This window comes from Anoplophora glabripennis, unplaced genomic scaffold, assembly GCF_000390285.2.
Source record: "Anoplophora glabripennis isolate ALB-LARVAE unplaced genomic scaffold, Agla_2.0 scaffold92, whole genome shotgun sequence".
In the NCBI taxonomy this organism is placed as follows: Eukaryota; Metazoa; Arthropoda; class Insecta; order Coleoptera; family Cerambycidae; genus Anoplophora; species Anoplophora glabripennis.
Window position 1 is genome coordinate 255,944 of NW_019416269.1, and position 20,402 is coordinate 276,345.

The 20,402-nt window shown below is 32.6% G+C and overlaps 1 protein-coding gene across 1 annotated transcript in view; it reads left to right on the plus strand.

Annotated features, from left to right (window-relative positions):
- The window catches only part of LOC108903276 (neural cell adhesion molecule 2), a 280,494-nt gene that overhangs the window by 68,677 nt on the left and 191,415 nt on the right, over positions 1 to 20,402 (plus strand). The window contains exon 4 of the mRNA XM_018705393.1: positions 7,285 to 7,429. Coding sequence (XP_018560909.1) covers positions 7,285 to 7,429 — 145 coding nt within the window. The remainder of the gene's footprint in view (positions 1 to 7,284; positions 7,430 to 20,402) is intronic.

The following is a 20,402-nucleotide window of genomic DNA, read 5'->3' on the forward strand; positions in this document are numbered from 1 at the left end:
TAACACCTTTGAAAAAAAAATCATCTTGTAGCTTTATAGTTGCCCACTCACAAAACTGTACTTGCTTCTGAAAATCTTGTTGTGTTAAGAATTGGTGATGCTCAAAATGATAGGGGTGGAAGTTGTTTTTCTTTAACGTTCTATTAACCACACTTTTGGAAATACTAATTTCGTCACTAATTTCTCTGGCACTTGTAGGACTGGACATCCCAAAATGTCAATTTGACTATCCTGATTACCACATGCATGTGTTCTTGTTGTCTTCTCATAATTTGCATTTGCCATTGTTTCAAACCTCTCCTTCAGTGTTAAAAAACAATTTGTACGAGGATATCTTTGTAAATCTGGATTTTTAGCTTGGTAAATACGACTTGCCAATAAACAGTTACCATGAGCTTCGCCTACGGCGTACACCATATTTACTAATTCTTCATTAGAGTAATTCATTTCACAATTATTACTGTCGCTTTTCTATTAAACCTTATGTGAATCGAAAATTTTCCAGATTATACTTTGACAGGAGCCTAGTACGTTATTTTACATATAAGCTATTTGTAAACTTCGCATTTTTTCATAGAAATGAAATTTCATGAAAAACTAATGAATTTTGGTACAGGTGCAGGTATAGCAAAGTTGTAGAGAATTTAATTCTGCATCTCATGCTATGAAAATATACAGGGTGTTGCATTTAAAAAATTCGAGATTTTTCAATTTTTCAATTAGCAATTTTGACATGATATTTTGGTCACCCTGTATAATTCAGGCCAGTTTTTGGAGCATGATTCGGAAGAGTCATCCCTACTAAACATCAGATAAAAAAATGGGCTTAGTAGCTATCAGTATAACCTGTCACTATCAGAAAATGTAAACAACCAATATCGACTAGAAAAACCTTTCAAGCGAGATATCTCAAAAACTGTGAATATTTGAATAGAACTATGCTACACAAAGTACCCTTTATTTTTGATGTAGAATCCGAAAAAAATATAAAAAATGTGTGTTTTCATTTAAAAAACCAAAGTTGGTGTCTGGCCAGGAATATAGTTGAATATATTTTTAATTTGTACATTCCGAGAAATGTGGCAACACAGTAAAAAGAAAAATTTATATATTCCTCATTTTAACTTAGATATTGGACTTTCCCGCACTAGTGGGACAAGCTCGTAAATCTGTAATAGTCAAGCACAAATTAACAGAAAGTATACAGGGTGTCCCGGAAATGGTGGGCAATCTCTCGGATATGGATAGATAATGAGAAAATAATGTCACAAGTTCATATAAATTTTTTTCCTCCGGGCTCACCCTGTAGAGTTATTAACTCTTGAAGTTGAGAATTAAAAATGGTTTTTTCGTTGTAACTTTTGTATTTTTCAATAAATTTTGAAAATTTTTTGGCTGGATCTATAATTTTTGAAGCTGCTTTGGATGATAATATGAAATCCTCGATAATAATTATGGGGGCCCGGGGGCAAAGCACCCCCCACCAAAATTTCTAGAAAAAAAATTTTTGTTCCACTATACCCCAAATTTTCCATCATTTTATAAAAATTTATGGTATTTTACGTAAAAAAGGTATACTTGTTGAATATCCATAAAATATAATTTTGTATAATTTTTAACGTGTACTGACAGTTTCTAAAGTGTGATTTTATAACAGTGGTCTTAAAGGTAAATCACATGACTTACTTTTAACACTAGTGCTAAAAATAATTCACTTTTAACACTAGTATCATAAAATGAAATTGACTGACAGCATGCGTTAAAATTATACCTTAATGACGTTTGTAGAAAAACAAGTTTAGAGACAACGGTACTGTTTAATTTGAGACATTTTATTTAACAGAAACACAGGTTTAATCGTAGTTGGCTTTTACATATCAGAATAAAGGACAAATAATTTGCAATAGCAGTGTTCCAAATTATGAGAATTTGGACTTAACTAAACTAACTAAACGAAAAGTGCATGACAATCAAAATTTTGTAACTAATATAATTCATAATAAATTCTCAATATTAGTTCCACCTTCTCTTATACAAATACGAGCTCGTTTAACAGAAGACTGTTGCACTCTCCATAACATTTCAGGATTTTGTCGTATTTCATTTGCACAATAAAAAATCCTTTCTTCTAATTCTTCTCTAGTGGTTACAGGTGTGGAATAAACAAGATTTTTCAAGTGCCCCCAAAAGAAAAAGTCAAGTGGGTTCATATCTGGAGTTCGGGCAGGCCAATGAATAGGTCCACCGCGACCTATCCAGCGATTAGGATATACCTCGTTTAAATGGTCCCTTACTGCAGCACTAAAGTGAGGCGGCGCCCCATCGTGCATGAATATCAGTGCATTTCTGGTTTCAAGATCAACATCTTCTAACAGTTGTGGTAATTGATGCACAAGGAAATCTAGGTAACGTTGACCATTCAGTCTAGGGGGTAACACAAATGGACCCAATAAGTAAGGACCAATAATTCCACTCCAAACATTAACATAAAATTGTCTTTGGTGCCTAGTTTCAATAATAGCGTGTGGGTTCTCATCAGACCAATAATGTAAATTATGGGAGTTAATAACTCCATTCCTCCCAAAACTTGCTTCGTCAGTATACAGAATTAATCTCGTAAACATAGGATTTTGCTCATGTCTCTGAAGAAACCATTGAGAAAACTGTACTCTTGCACGAAAATCATCAGGATTAAGAGCATGCACTTTTTGGATATGGTAAGGGTGAAGAAGCTGTTCTCTAAGGATTCTTGCAACAGTGGTCTTTGGAACATTGGTAAAAGAAGATAATGACCTAATGCTAACTGTTGGATGAGCAGCAACTTCGTCCAGTATATTTTCCTCTACTTCAACTGTACGTGCTGTTCGCGGGGCACCCCTGTTTGCAGTAACAGGAGCAAACTGACCTAAAGACATTAAAATTTATTTAATATCCATTTTGTTTAATAATAGTAATCGTATTTTACCAGTTTCTCTTAATCTTTGATCAATACGTTCGAAAGTTTTGCGATCCGGAATCCTTCTATTAGGATAAGAATGCTGATAAAATCTTCTTGCTGCCGAAGCATTACAAAGAGCCCGCCCGTACATTAAATGCATATCAGCATATTCTTCATTGGAATACTCCATATTTTATAACAAATTATGAGTTATCAGATGAGTCTTAGATTTAAAACTACGTATTTGACAAATTTGACAATTTAATTGCCTTTGGCATACTCTGAGATGTCAAAGCCAACCACGATTAAATCTATGTTTCAATGAAATAAAATGTCTCAAACTAAATGGTACCTTCCTCTTTAAACGGGTCTATCTCAAAAAATATCTATTTTATGGATATTCAACAAGTATACCTTTTTTACGAAAAATACCATAAATTTTTATAAAATTATGGAAAATTTGAGGTATAGTAGAACAAAAATTTTTTTTCTAGAAATTTTGGTGGGGGTGCTTTGCCCCCGGGCCCCCATAATTATTATCGGGGATTTCATATTATCATCCAAAGCAGCTTAAAAAATTATAGATCTAGCCAAAAAATTTTCAAAATTTATTGAAAAATACAAAAGTTTCAGCAAAAAAACCATTTTTAATTCTCAACTTCAAGAGTTAATAACTCTACAGGGTGAGCCCGGAGGAAAAAAATTTATATGAACTTGTGACATTATTTTCTCATTATCTATCCATATCCGAGAGATTGCCCACCATTTCCGGGACACCCTGTATACTTTCTGTTAATTTGTGCTCGACTATTACAGATTTAAATCAAATAAATCTAATCATCTTTTCCGTTATTTCACTTATTTTTTAAAATAAAAGAAAAAGAAGTAGGTACAAGAAGAACTGTCATTATTAAATCATCACTCTTTCTATATTTTATAACTGACAATAGCTGAAACGGTGTGATGAATAATTCTAGTTTACACCTGTATTAAATTTATATTAAAGGTCGATACCAATAATTAAATTTAATCAGATACTTGTACAGTTTTGTTCTTTCAATTTCACTCAAATTTTAAATCTAAATTTGTGCAAGACTTTCTACTGTTAACCATTATTGAAGCATTTCAAATTAAAGATGCAAATTATAATAAATTCCACTTGAAAAAAAATGTTTTTGGTTTACTTAACTTACAATAGTAGTAACTTTTTGGAAAGGTTAATCCACAAACTGTTTTTACTATAAAAGTTGTATTATTCTGCTAAGCCTTGAACAAAAAATACCTGCCGTACCTTTAAAGCATTAAATTTGTATACAGATTTTTCGCACAATACGCATTTTTTTTATACTACATCCGGCCTGCCCGTTTTAATGAAATAATAGTTCCCGGCCCCAGCGCGATAAATAATTCGGCAGCGCATTTTTTTTGTTTAAAAGAAAGCAATAATTCAGGGATATTTTTCAATTTCAGTCTCTGACATTATGTCATCCCTCGTAAAATATTATGAATGTAAATCATTTCTTTAAAACAATTATAGTGGAATTGCATTGTGGAAACGTTAATGTCAGAGAATAACGGCACATCCAAATGTCAGCGTTTATTCAGGCGGGTTGGCCGGTAAAAAATCTTCAGCACGGAGTGTTTTAAAGCCTTTTTCATTAGCAAAAAATGGATTGACTGCCGCTGATTGTTATTAAAACTAATTATTAACGCAATGCAATCGAGTATTTGACATAAATGGCTGTTTGTTAGGTCTACTTTTTATATGTCATATTAAAATAATAAATTACTATATTGGATGCTCGCCAACGTACCAATATATAGCATTTGCTTGTAGAGGACTCTAAGATGTGGTATTTGCTACCTACATTACGTTAAAATTGACAGAAATATTTTTTTCCAAAATTACTCAAAAACCTCTTCGTCGATTTAAATTTTGATGTGATTTTGTGTGGATATATAAACCCTAATTTTAATAATTTTGTTATTAAATAATTTTATTTTATTTATAGAAATAAGAAAAATATTGCCTCTTTTAAGCAAATGTGCTCATATTTTTTTGCAGATGATTTTGCAACTCAACACTTATTTTAATGTTAAGGTAATCCTACAAAAGGCCCATGCCATCTTCAAGTTTTTTTTCGCCTGTAATTTTTTTATAGTTCTCGCGTAATTTATTTCTTTAATTAATCATCACAGCCACACAAAAGAGAAATTGTCTGTAGGTACTTTTCATGCGACATATGTTATCCGTGGTATTTTTCCTCCTAATCACGAATCCGGTGTCAGCATTGAGATAACGCATCAAAGGAATTTCCTAACTCAAAAAAACAGGTCAAAAATAGCAAAAATTCATGAAGAAGTGCTAGGAAAAGTACAAACATTTTTTTTCTATATTCAAATGTTCATTTATATCGTTAAGACCCCTCCGAACGTGAATCCGCGGTCAGAATTGATGATTCTTTTTCTAACCTAAAAAAACGAGTCAATAAAGTCAGATATCGCGAATTTTCAAAAAATAACAGATTCGTACCAAATATGTTATACGGGGGTTATATGGGGGATACGCTGATCACGTATCCAAGATCAGATTTACAAAGTTCGTTCTTAAAAATTTAATCAATTACCTATTATACAGGGTGGGCCACCAGTAACGCCTCGGTCGCTAGTGACCAAACGGCAAATGTTACAGAAACCTGTATAGGTGGGTATGTGTAGGTTGATTACAGCTACATTTTAAAAATATTTTGAAATATACAGGGTGTCCAGGAAAAGCATACCATATCAAAGTTATGTTTTTTTAAATGGAGCACCCTGTATTTTACTGCATTTTTGAAAGCACCGTAAAAAAATAGGTGAACTTTATTAAAGGTTCTGCATACCTAGGACTTACAGTTTGTGAGATATTTCAATTTTAGTGAAAATGCAGGCATAGCGTAGAAATTTAATATTAGCAATAAAAAAATAATTTTAAGGAAGCAGCTTTGGAGGGTCTATTTTAGATCCTTGAAGTTATAAATTGTTATATTTGTCGTCACTTAGTATTATACAGGGTGTTCAAAAAACTGCTGAATACTTCTCTCAACTTTAAACAGCAATAACTTGGTTATTTTAAATGGAACACCCAGTATATTTTTACTTTGGGAGTTGGGAAATTTAAAACTCTTTCAAACTGTGTATAGGTTCCCTATACCTATCTCTAACGGTATTGGAGATATTTGTGCCGTTTCGTTTTTTATCGATTTTTTTTGTAAGATGTATCCACGTGTCTTTATCGAGGTCTTTACTGAATTGGTTTGGGTTCTTCTTGATGACGTCTCTTTAAATATAAGGAGAAAAATGTGAATGCAAATAGATGGCGCACCTGCACATTTTTCATATTCAGTGAGAAATTATATAAATCGATAATTAAGTAATAAATGAGTAGGTAAGAATGGTCCATGTCAGTGGCTACCACAGGTGTCCAAACCTCTCGTAATGGACTTCTTTGTTTCGGGCTGTATAAAAATATATCTTGTACACAGTGTTCCACCTACTACTTGCGATGATATGAAGGAAAGGATTAGATATGCATTTGCCACAATCACCCCAAATATTCTAAGGAATGTGAGAATATCATTTGAAGATAGAATAAGATGCTGTATTCAAGAGAATGGTTATCAATTCGAACATCTATTAAAATTTTTCTTTGTTTCTTCTAAAAGTAAAATTTTCTTTAATAAATATTTTTCATGTTCATAAATAATTCAGTTACTTACTACAAACATATTTATACAAAATTAATAACTTTTTATAATTATTCTGCTTATAATATAATATTTTTTATTAGAAAACTTTTTTGAATATTGTCATGATAATGATAAAAGGAAATTTTACTTTTAGAAGAAACAAAGAAAAATTTTAATTGATGTTCGAATTGATAACCATAACACCGAGGCGTGTTATTCGTTCGGCTTGTCATAGAAGTCAAATTAATTAGATTTCGTCTATTCCTAGAAGGAATATTTGTGAAAGTTTCGTTCTGCAAGAGACCTGTTTATTATAAATGATATATACCTCCAGCTCGGTTTTAATAAACTAGTCCATTGTTCCAGCTCCCCAGATTTTATTTTCTGTTGTTTATTTCGCCATCTTAAGCATTAAAAGTAATAAATTCAGTGGCTGTCATAAGCAAAGTTTGGTCTTCCTTTAGGTCGATCGTAACTCCTTATTTCGGTGGCTGGTCCCCGCCGAATACTTGGCCTAAAGTAAACTTTTCTCCGGTACTTGTGGCGAGCAACATTTAAATATCATAGTTTGCTTTAAGATTTAAATTAATTGGTCTATAATTCCTCATTTATTTTCAGGAGGAAACTCGGGAGAACGTAACAATAAGTGAGTTAAGTTTCGTTCCGACAACCGAAGACGATGGAAAATCCATAACGTGCAGAGCAGAAAATCCAAATGTCACTGGGCTTTTCCTGGAGACGTCGTGGAAAATCGACGTAGTTTGTAAGTATCGCACATATATATTTTACAGAAATATGCTTTACTTACTACTTTCAATGTATATTTGACGTAGTTGAAAATTTTAATTTACTTTAAAATATATATGTTTAATTTGTGCTAAAACTGATTAATTACTCTCAAATATAATGCCAACTAGGTATACAGCGTGTCTGATCATGGCTATCAGAGAGATTACTGAAATTAACCATGTAGTTGTTTAAAGATTATTTTTGCCATCTGATTACACCAGCATATACACATACCTATAGACATGTACCTACACATATTAATAGAGATTAAAGATTGATAAAAACATATCCTTATCAAACTCAACAAGCTTCTGCAGACATAGAAGAAGAAAGCACAACCTTCCATTTAAATTGGTAATTATTTTAAAACCTTGCAATGGTCCCAAAGTGTTTAATCCTTCATGCAATCAAACGATTTCATGTTTTAATCCAAACCGAAAAGCTGCTAATGTCGAATTATCTCTTGAAGAACCTTGTTTGAGAACAGTAAACGAGAAACTATATTATATGATGAAAAAAAATCTGCTTTGCCTGTTTACTAGCTTTTTGCTTATTTGCTCTACTACATTGTTTTCCAGCTGTAATAAACATAAACTCTTATAACTTCAATTTCACTTAAATATTATTTTAATATGGTGGCCACACCAAGGCGAATATAATATCGACTTCATACCTTCAGCTTATCTTTTCCAATGTTCTTAGAATAAGGGAAAATGAAGGAGCTTATATCATATGATGTCCATCCAACAATAACAGAGATGTATGCGTTATGAAAGAGCGCGTATCTCTGTGTTTTTCGCATTTATAGATCACATTAGAGCTGAAGATCAATAAAATTTTCAAAATGTAGAATTATTTCATGTCTCCCCTGACAAAAATTAATTTAGCGTCAGCATTCTGATGTCTTCTTGTCAATTATTCTCAGAACTCGTAGATAAATTTAGAAATTCAGATATTCCTTGCTAGATTTCAAAGAAATCTATATTATACAGTGTGTCTCAAAAGTCATGTGTATTTTGGAAACTGGAAATTTTTGGAAAATTCGCTCGGAAAGGCCAACTTTTTTTTTTGGGGGCATGAACTTCAATTCAATTTTCAAAAATCTAACCAGTGGCGGCGGGAGGGAGATAGGGTTGCTTTTTTAAATAGCAACCACCTTTTTTATTGGACCATATGAAAGTTTAGGTCTTTTTGATTAATTTTGTGTGTGGTTGGTCAGGAAAATTTCGGAAAAAAAATCGAAAAAACGTAAATTTTTATTTACTTTTTTTTTCAACAAGATAGCTGAGTGTAAATGCCAGAACACAATTAATTTTTATTAAAGTGTTAAACGTCAAAGTCAAAAGTGAAGTGTTACAATAACTTAAGAGGAACTTTTCGAAAGAAGTCATTAACAGAGACATAAAGGACTGAGATCGTCCCACAGTACAGGAAAATACTCAATTAGGTGTGCCTTTGCCTTTGGTGATGATCCTCATGCAACAACACGTAGGACGGACGAAATCTTGATATTAGCGTGTACAGGATTCTTAAGAGACAAAAATACCATCCCTACAAACTTCGATTGACTCATGAATTAATAGAGGACGATTCTGATAGTCGAATGGAATTTTTTCGAATAAATGCAAAATCGCCGTATCGATGAGGAAACTTCAGTACCAACATCATCTTCTTTGACGAGGCAAAGTTTTGTTTGAATGACGTAGTCAACAGACAAAATTGTCTATATTGGACCTTCGAAAATCCACATTGGATGCAAGAAGTGTATACCCAGTATCCTCAAAAGGTAAATGTGTGGGCAAGTATCGTAAAAAAACAAACACTTGGCCCTTATTTCATCGACGAGTATTTGAATGGTTCATTAGAAGAACTGGTTGCTGCTTTAATAGAACTTTCTCCAGGAACCTGACAAGGTCTCCCGATTTAACTCCAATTGACTGTTTTTCTTGTGGGGATATTTGAAAAGGTTTATCATACAGACCAGACAACATTGAAGACCCGAAGCAATGCCAACAACCAGGAATGTACAGAGAATTTGTAGAGAGGCTGGATCATTGTCGAGCTGCAGGCGGTCGGCTGTTTGAGCATTAGATTCATTAAATTCAGATAAAAAGAGCTATTACAACAAAATGTATTTATACCTACGAAAAATATAAATAAGAGTTTTCTTAGATTTTTTCCAAAATTATCCTGACCAACCCCTACATGTAACACACCAAATTAATCAGAAAGGCCTAAGCTTTCATACGGTCCATTAAAAAAAAACAACCCTTTCTCCTCACCACCATAACTGGTTACATATTTGAAAATTTCACCAAAGTTCTTGCCCCCCAAAAAAAAAATTGACTTATCCAAGAGATTTTTCTAAAAATTGCCAGTTTCCGAAATCCCCATGACTTTTGAGGCACTATATACTGTCAATCCTATTGAAATATGAAATGTAAAAGTGATATAATTCATCTTAGCAAAATATTATAATTAGGTGATTTTAGTACATATAGGGTATGACCGATATGTATAGATTATTATCTATTATTATTATTGATTCACAGCCACACACAAAAAAAAAAGTTGGGTATACTTTTTATGCGACATATATATTTCGTAGTAATTTGGCCTCTTGAACACGAATCTGGTGTCAGAATTGGCCCATCACGTCACAATTTTTTCCTAACCTCAAAAAATTTGTGAAAGATAGTGAAAATTGATGAATATTTACTGGGAAAATTTGGAAAAAAAATTATTTCCACATCAAATAGTACATTTTTATGTAAAAGACTCTGCTGAATTCAAATCCACTGTCAGAATTGAGCTAGAACGTGTGGTTTTTTTTCTAACCTCAAAAAACCGAGCAGGAGTCGCTATTTTCAAATTCTGAGCGGATTTTGACCAGATTTTGTATAAAGGGGTTTTTTGGGTGGCTGATTACCAATATGAATTCACATTGTAAAAATTCAAGATGGCTGACCCAATATTGCGGGTGTACTTTGTTGAAATCCACAGATTTCAGTAAAATTTGGCATTATAAGGATTACTGGTTGATCTCACCTTCATTAATTACACATCTGGAGCCAGATTTTCATAAATCAAGGTAAAAGATTCCACTCCGTCTAAAAATGTGACTTCGCTTAAAAAAATGACTTAAGGACTCTACACATGTAATGATGTGTAGTGTGATGTGCTTGTTTCCATGGGACAAGACAAAAAAGTTTCTACTTTATTCTTTCATTTATTTAGTCGTGCATGGGCTTATGGTTTTCCAATCAGATTTTTTTAACTACTATGCAGTTTTCCTATGGCATTTAGATGCTTTTATTTCTTAATAATTTTAAAGTTCAAGGAAAAGGACACATTACTGCCACACAGCACATCACTGCATCTGCTTATGCCTTCAATCTATAAATGTGACTTTACCGAAAAAATGCCGCCTACTCGGCCTAAAATTATGACTCTGCCTACAAATTTGATTCCACCTGAAAATCTGGCTCCAGATGTGTGATTAATGAAGGTGAGATCAACCAGCAATTCTTATGATGCCAAATTTTACTGAAATCGGTGGATTTCAAAAAAGTACACCCGCCATATTGGATCAGCCATCTTGAATTTTTACAATGTGAATTCATATTCGTAATCAGCGACACAAAAAACCCCTTCATACAAAATAGCGATTACTGCTCGGTTTTTTGAGGTTAGAAAAAAAACACACGTTCTAGCTCAATTCTGACAGTGGATTTGAATTCAGCAGAGTCTTTTACATAAAAATGTACTATTTGATGTGAAAATAAATTTTTTCCAAATTTTCCCAGTAAATTTTCATCAATTTTCACTATTTTTCACAAGTTTTTTGAGGTTAAGAAAAAAATGTGACGTGATGGGCCAATTCTGACCCCAGATTCGTGTTCAGAAGGCCAAATTACTACGAAAAATATATGTCGCATAAAAGTATACCCAACTTTTTTTTTGTGTGGCTGTGATTATTACTCTTTAAAAGAGCTAGGAATTATTCCTGCTTTTATGGTTATGTGTATAACCAGACATATTTTGCAGCAGGTTAAATATTTAATTAAATATTCTAATTTTATTCTAATTTGCAAGGACTTAAACAACTTTTTTCAAGATTGATAATAATGTGTAAGTTAGCTAGTTTCCAAATTTTATGTTATTGTAAGGATTATATGAAAAGCCAACGGCGAACCAAAAAACTGATATAGGCAATTATTAAAAAGGAATTGAATATATGGACTGATTAAATCGTTATTTAGTATACATTTTAAGATCTATAGTTATTCTTGAATCTTTGCTCTGAAGCTGTTTCATGGCCATCTATTTAAAACATAGTGTTTGACTTTTAAAAGTTTAGAATGCAATTTGTCATAAATTGTTTTAAGCCCCATTTAATTGTTACTCCAGTATCTTACTCGTAAAATATATATCAGAATTGTAGTCATTTCTCTGCGTTCCTCTTCTGAATATTGAGCTTTTTAAAAATATTCTATTTGGAAAGGACTGATAAGCTAAAATTGTATTCTATACCCTTTCACCGAAGGTATAAAAATAAATTCAACTGGAGGTCTCTTTTCACGTCTCTGTGCAGAGATACAAAAACTACCTTTGCTATTTCATAATAAATTGTATAAATGTTTTTTCTAAAAAAGTATGTATATTAACTTATTTGCTTTTAATTTAACTTCCAAGTTTCCAACAGAAACAATAATTAAAACAAAAAAAAAAAATTTCATGTAATTTATTATGATAAGAAACAAGTAATTAAAACATCAAAGGAGCCTCAAGAGTTTGGTATTGACAGTGACGTTTAATGAAATAAATACATATAGTCCGGTCAAATTAGACCAAAAAAATAAGAGTGAAGGTACATAAATTTACAACAAGCTGAAAGTGAGTAAAATTGTTTAAAACATAATTAAAAATAACATTAAAATTCCTCATCGTTCCGGTACTGGGAAAAAAATTTACTCGAGGTCAAAGGTCAACAAAATAGGTTTTTCGCGATTTTCAGCTAAACGATAAGTTTTATCATAAAATTATCTATAAAAAATGTTTCAATTCTTTCTTTCCTAAGAGCCACCGTTTCTGAGATATAACGATTCAAAAAGTTGTAAAAGTTGTAATCGTCATAATATGCATAAGTATGCCACTGTAACTGTAAAAAGTGATGCAGTGCTAAATGTGGTTGCAAAAAAGTTGGACTGCCTTGTTCTCTGGCATGTACAAATTGTCAAGGCCGGTCATGTTCTAATGTTGAATCACCAACAGTAGAGGATTCGTTTGATACCAACGAGGAGACATGCGATACATCACTATTGACGCAATTTACTTACACCCAGAATGAAGAAGAAGAAGAAGATCAAGAAGAAGAGCAAGAAGAAGTATTTGAAGGTTATGAATCAGACGAATAAATTCCTCTACTTCTTTTATTTCCATCGCTTTTTATCATTTCCAACTCTTGCTAATATCTGTTATTATGCAATAGTTTCAAACTAAACAGAATCACAACAGACCTGTGGAATAGGCCTACTGGGGAAACCACGTTAAAAAAAACGTGCTAAATACACTACCACATAGGTGGCGTGGAAACGTGTGCATATTATGACGATTAAAACTTTTACAACTTTTTGAATAGTTATATCTGAGAAACGGTGGCTTTTAGGAAAAGTATTGATACATTTTTTATAGATAATTTTATGATCTACAATGATTGTGATGATTTTGTCTGATGTAATTTTATGATAAAACTTACCGTTTAGCTGAAAATCGCGAAAACCCATTTTTTTGACCTCGAGTAAATTTTTTTCCAAGTACCGGAACGATGGGGAATTTTAATATGTTATATTTAATTATGTTTTGAACAACTTTACTCACTTTCAGCTTGTTGTAAATTTAAGTATCTTTGAATGTATAGATTGACCGGACTAATAAGTATATTCATAGCGCAACAATACAGTAGGATAACTAAACAGTACCCACCGAGATAAAAAAATTCATAATTTAATTTTTAAATTTTCATACAACTTACCTACGTCTATCCTTAATTATGTGCGAATTTTCACTATAACGTTTTTTCCATGTTCATTTTTTAAATGGAAATATCCATTGTTGGCCATATTCTGACTATTCATCGTACAAGAAAAAACCAACAAACTGACTCCAATAATTTTTCCACTCTTGGAAGTTGCTGCGTTGGTCGAACTTCAGATTTATGAATTAAAGCCGGCAGTTATTATAAAAACTGCTGTAGTTGGCTGAAAATGTTTTTTGAACTTTTATTTGTGTGTAATCATTGTTTAATTAGCGTACTTTAGTGAGAAACGTTTTTTAATTAGTTAGAATGAATTGTTAAATGAAAGCAATTTTTAATTATCTTCCCTCGGTCCTTTGTGACTGCCTGGCGTTTAATTGAATATGTTTTTGCACCAACACGTCGTCACGAGAGAGGGTATTACTATAATTCGGTATCTAAACGAAATTTTAATAACATAAAAAATCTTATTTGAATTTGAAGTGCTTAAAATAGAATTTACGGTACAAGTATTAAATGTCTTTTAATATTTTTTAGTTAATATTCTTTTTTATAAAGATACAGTACTTCTTAATTTTATGGTTGTGGCAAGTTTAATAAAACTGGGGAAAGTTTGTACATTCCTGTTATTCTTTGAGTAGAACTAGAATAGTTTTTAATTATTATTTTCGTATACTGCTATTAAAAATATAGATGGAGGTCCTAAATAATTATATCCAGATATTTTTAAGATAAACTCCTGGACAAAATTGACGCACCACTAACATTTTTTAAAAACATTCAGGGAATGATAACTTTCAATCTATTAACATTTACAAGTAGGCTTTGAATTTCCTCTGACATTTCAGGCACATACTGTTTTGTTTTGAAATTACGAACGTCAGTTAATCACGTTTGATCATAATTGCATTAAAATCTATTCTGAAACTGCTGATTTAAGCAAGTTATTAACTTAATTTTTATTATCAGTTTTATCACACACGTGTTTTTAAGTTTATTTAGGAGTTTAGAAGTAGAAAAATGGATCACCAAATAAATGTATCGGTGGAGGAAGCAATCCGGGCATCAAGTCTGCTGGATGATGGATACTTGATGCATTATGTTGCCAGTGTGTTAGGAAGAATCTATTCTAGCATAAGCCGCATGGTTAGACGATTTAACGAAACCGGAACTTATATTCGAAGGCCAGGGCAAGAGGAAACACTAATCAAAGGGATGGCCGTTTTCTGAGACAATCTGCACTTAGAAACCAGAGAATCACTAGTAATATGTTAAAAAACGAGTTATTAGCAGATCGCAATGATGTAATATCGTCTCTCACGATCAGAAGACATTTAAATGAAGTCGAATTAAGGAGGAGGATAACAGCAAAAAAACATTACTTGCCAGAAATCATCAATATCCGTCTGTTAATGATTGGAAGAAGGTTTTATCCTCTGATAAAACTAGGATTAGCTTATAATCTTCCTATCGACTTGAGCATGCCTGGCGAAGAGAAGGTGAGAGATTTGCAAGTTGTAACATTTTTCCAAAGATCCCGTTTGGTGGTGGTTCTGTAACGTTTTGGAAGGCATCTGCTTCGACTCTCGTACAGAGTTGGTCTCTATATGTGTGAGGTCTATGAATGGGAATTATTGCCTGCAACACATCGTACTTGAACACGTAATGCCATTTGCTCCTTTTGTGGGTTCTTAATTTTTTCATGCAAGATAATGCGCATCCCCACGTGGCTGGACAGGTTATTGACTACCTGCATGCTGTTAATATTCCGTTAATGGAATGGCCACCTTACAGTCTCGACCTCAACTCTATTGAGCATTTATGGGACAGTCTTAAAGGGAAGGTCAGAGGTCGTAGACTCCCATCTGCCAACCACATTCAAATGGTTCACTAAAGAATGGGAGAATATTCCCCATTCCCCATTGAAAATTTAATTGATAGCATGCCAAGACATATGAATGTGGTAATTAGGAACTGAGGAGGACCTAGAAGAAGCTAACGTCACATTGGGTGCATCATTTTTATTGCCTTCGATTTTTTAAATGTTTTTTATTTTATCATTTCCAATACTAATTAATTTTCAACAGAATAAGTGTTCAAGGATTTTAAATAAGATTATATTTGGCAGATTTATTTCTCAAGTGATTGATTGTATAAACTCATATTTGTACGTTTTCATTATAATTTAGTTTATTTTTTATTTATTTATTTTTTTTTCATTTATGTAATTATTAAATTTAAATAAAATGGTACCTACGTCACATAATACGTGTTCTTCAGAATAATAATCTAAAATGCATTTTTCATTATTCGTTTTTTAAACTGCACTTAAATTACAATTTGCACCGCCACTGGGTATCTCATTAACTCAATTATACAGTGCTATCCAAAAAGTTTACACCGTATGGGAAAAAACTTTATGTATAAATTTAATAAATTCATTCGTATGGTCAGTTGTCTCTGCATGTCGTCAAATCAAAATAGCGCCCATTGAACCTCATAAAACGTGTGTTATATACGAGGGGCAGACGAAAACTGCGAAAAGTAAAGTACCTTTATTTTCAACCCTAGGGGAAAATGTTATGAGGAAAAGTTATTTTCCTCTAAATTAGTCTAAATATGAAGTTTCAATTAATGATGTTGAAAAAGCGATTCCTGACAATTTTGCAACTTTCCCTAGTAAGTACCATAATTTGAGCGAAAACATCCATTACTAAATCACGTTTACTTAGTACGCTTTTACAAGAAAAACATTATAATTTCTGAAAACAGGTTAAATCAGGAACTAATAAAGTCGTTATAAAAAATGATAAAACATGTAAAAAATAAGAAGAAATTTTATGCAAACTTTATTTTATGTTCAATAATAAAATAAAACTATGTAAAATGATAAACCTCGTATACACACTTCATTCGTTCAAAAAATATTAACCCTGGCTGCTATAAGGTGTAAACATTTTTTTTTTACAAAGCAATACAAAAAACAAATAAGAAATACAAAAGGAAAACTGATATCATTAACAATACACTTTTTGACTACGGAAAACCTTACTTGTTGTTTAGGTGATACTTCTTGAAAAACATTAAATGAACATTAACATTTAAATTATTCTTGAACATAAAACAAAGTTTGCACCAAATTTGTCCTTATTTTCCACACCATTTTTTTTATAACTTATACAACTTGTTCTCAGGAATTTTAATGCTTTTTGTGTAGAAGCGTATTAAAAAAAAACGTTACTTTAATGATGGATGTTTTCGCTGGAATTATGGTACTAGGGAAAGGTACAAAATTGTCAGGAATTGCGTTTTCAACATAATGAACCGAAATTTTATATTCAGGCTAATCTTTTAGAAGAAAATAACTGTTTTTATAACATTTTTCCTTAAGGTTGAAAATATTGGTACTTTACTCTTGGGCCGATTTGCAATTTTTGTCTGCCCCTCGTTTATAACAAAGGTCGATGCGCACTATTTTGATTTGACGACATGCAGAGACAACTGACAATCGAAGGAATTTATTAAATGTATACATAAAGTTTTTTCCTATGTGGTGCAAACTTTTTGGATAGCGCTGTATATACAGAGCTTTTATAAATGTTTGCAAGCTATGTGATCGTTTAGCCTAGGCAACTAACATTGCAGAGCTGGTACTGATAATGAAAAAAATGAAACGAAATGCTCCATCTACAATGAATAACGACAAACCGTTACGTCTGCACTCAAGATGATGTGATCGCTGATCGCTTCAATAGGATCTCGTGAAAAATTACACCAATCAACAAGTTAAATATAATGTGTGTTTTAATGAATTCTTGATCTTATTGTTTTAATAATTTTTAATTTTACTGAAATTTAATTATCAATATAAAGAAACTGTTTGCACAAAATTAATGGTCACGTGGTTTGTAATCATTTATGAAGGCTCTGTTTATACAGGGTGTCCCGAAATTAGGGGGCAATATTTCTACGGGGTGTTCTATGTCAAAAAATATTACTTTTTCTTTATATAAACATTGGTCCAAAAATTCTTCCTAAGGAAGTTATAGCCACTTAAAGGGACCACTCTGATGATAGTTTTTTCTAAATAATTCCGAAACCAGTTGAGATAAATTTATAAAGTTTGGTAACTAGCTTAACTCTTACGTGCTCAGTCCGCCACTAAAACGAAATTTACAAATTTTCATTACATACGTTCCAAACTGGGGCGAGGGGGGTAAAATGTACAATAACTTTTTTATGCGTTGGCATTTTTAACTTTTGACTGAAAAGTATCAAATTTCATAGTTTTTTTTAAAAAAGGTACTCTTGGTTCATAATGGTAGAATTCGTTTAAAAATAATGTTACATGTATTAATCACTGGGAATCGAAATTGTCAACATTTTTTATCGTCGCAGGTTTTGAATAACAGAAATTTATTATTTTTAGTAAATTATTATTTGACAAAGTAAAAAAAAGAACATTCAAATTAAAAATTATTAAATAAAATAAACTAATCAAAATAATTGAAAACCAACGTATTAATAAAACTTATCTTTATCTCAATAGTAATTTTTGTAGCAAATGCTCAAACAGATTTCTATTTTGCTGAATACATTTTTCAGCTCGACGTCGAATTGCCCGAGATGAACTCAAAAATTCAAAATTATTTTGTGTGATTTGATTTTCACCAAATAAATGAATCCTCTGTTGTAATTCTTCCAAAGGATCTATTTCTGTAGCATAAACTACAGCCTTCATCCTCCCCACAGAAAGTAGTCTAGAGGATTTAGGTCTAGAGACCGAGGTGGCCATGGAATGGGACCACCTCTACCTATCCACTTGCCAAGAAAATGATCGTTTAACCAATTTATGACATGGCTAAAGTGAGGTGGTACCCCATCTTGTTGATGTGTAATGTTAAGCGCACGTTGTACGGTGTATCATCCAATAGTTCTCTTACATCATTTTGCAGAAAGCTTAAGTATCCTTCTGCATTCAGACAAACGGGAAACTGAATTGGTCCAAGTAGCTGGTCCCCTAAAATTCCTGTCCACGCATTTATTGCAAATCTATTTTGAAAATTTGTGCGCCGTATTGCCCGTGGATTTTCGTCTGACCGGAAATGGGTATTATGAATATCTGCTAGCTCTACATTGGAAAAATATTGCATTTTCGATTGATAACACTTCGCAAAGAGTAAATAACTGTCAACGCAAATGATGCCAAACGCATTTTTGTTATTCAAAACCTGCAATGATAAAAAAATATTGAATATTTCGATTTCCGGTGATTAACACATGCAACATTATTTTTAAACAGACTTTACAAAAAATGGAACATTCTACCAATATGAACCAAGAGTACCTTTTTTACTGAAAAACTGAAATTTCATACTTTTCAGTCAAAAGTAAAAAAAGTCAACGCATAAAAAAGTTATAGTAAATTTTACTCCCCTCCCCCCAGTGTTGGAACGTATGTGATGAAAATTTTGTAAATTTCGTTTTAGTAGTGGACTGAGCACGTAAGAGTTAAGTTAGTTACCAAATTTTATAAATTTATCTCAACTGGTTTCGGAGTTATTTAGAAAAAAAGACCCTTTAAGTGGTTATAACTTCCTTAGGAAGCATTTTTGGAACTACGCTTATATAAAGAAAAAATAATCTTTTTCGACATAGAACACCCCGTAGAAATATTGCCCCCTAATTTCGGGACACCCTGTATAAGCTTTCGGTGATAAGAAAGACTGTTTGAAGGTTCGTTATTGAAATGAGAGTGGCCTATTCTTAGACACAAATATTAAATATAAAAATATACACAATTTGATTAACGATTATCTGTAAAACTATGCTACAATGTTTTAAGCTATTTCGGAGTTATTAAAAAAAGGTTTTGTCGGTGCACTTCCATATATGACCCTGTTGCTTTTTTACTAAACGTTATAGGACCATATTCAAACGTTTTCCTTGAAACGTTCTCAGTTTGGAGGCACATTTTTGAAACATTTTATGTAGGTAATATTATTTCAGCAAATAACAACGAAACGTTGACACTATTAAAAAATTGCGTTTTTTAAATTTATTTTTATACGACTGCCTTGCAAAAGGGGGTTTTGCGCACGGAAAACACGCTATGAAACCGGCATTTTGCACACGGTTATATCATCTTTGCACACGCGTTCCAGACTGTGATTTTTGTTTGATGTTGTCACCAAAATTATGCAATGTTTCAAGTTGGCTGAGTTTCATAGCAACCGTCACGGCTCCTTTATTTTGTTGATTAAATACTCAAAAATTGTTGAATTCCCGAGGTTTGGGTGTGAAAATGTGTGATTCTGAAGAGATTTTACAGAAAGCAAGCGAAATATGTTCGGAACTGCTGCCCACAAAATCCAGAAGCAGGTATGAAGCTGAGTTAAGCCGATTTATGGACTGGCGACTAGCCAAAAACGTCCAAGCTTTCTCAGAAAACGCAGTAATGGTGTATTTTGTAGAACTATCTAACAAATATAAATCTTCGACGTTGTGGACGATTTTTTCGATGCTCAAGTCAACGCTAAGTGCCAATCACAACATAGATCTTGGAAGCTATAAAAAGTTGCAAGCGCTAATCAAACGAAAATCCGAAAACTACGTCCCAAAAAAGTCCCAAATCCTCACAGAAGATGATTTTTGCCGGTTTTTGACGAAAGCATCAGACGACAAATATTTACTTATCAAGGCGGTGGTGGCAGTTGGACTATCTGGGGCATGTCGAAGGGAGGAATTATGTTATCTCAAAATAAAAGACACCAAAGATTTCGGCAGTGCTATGCTGATTAAACTGAAGAATACAAAAACAAAGGTACCAAGGTGTTTTACAATTACAGGAAACCTTTACACTATCTTAAAAAAGTACTGTGCTCTTCGTCCTCCTAATCTGAAGACAGGC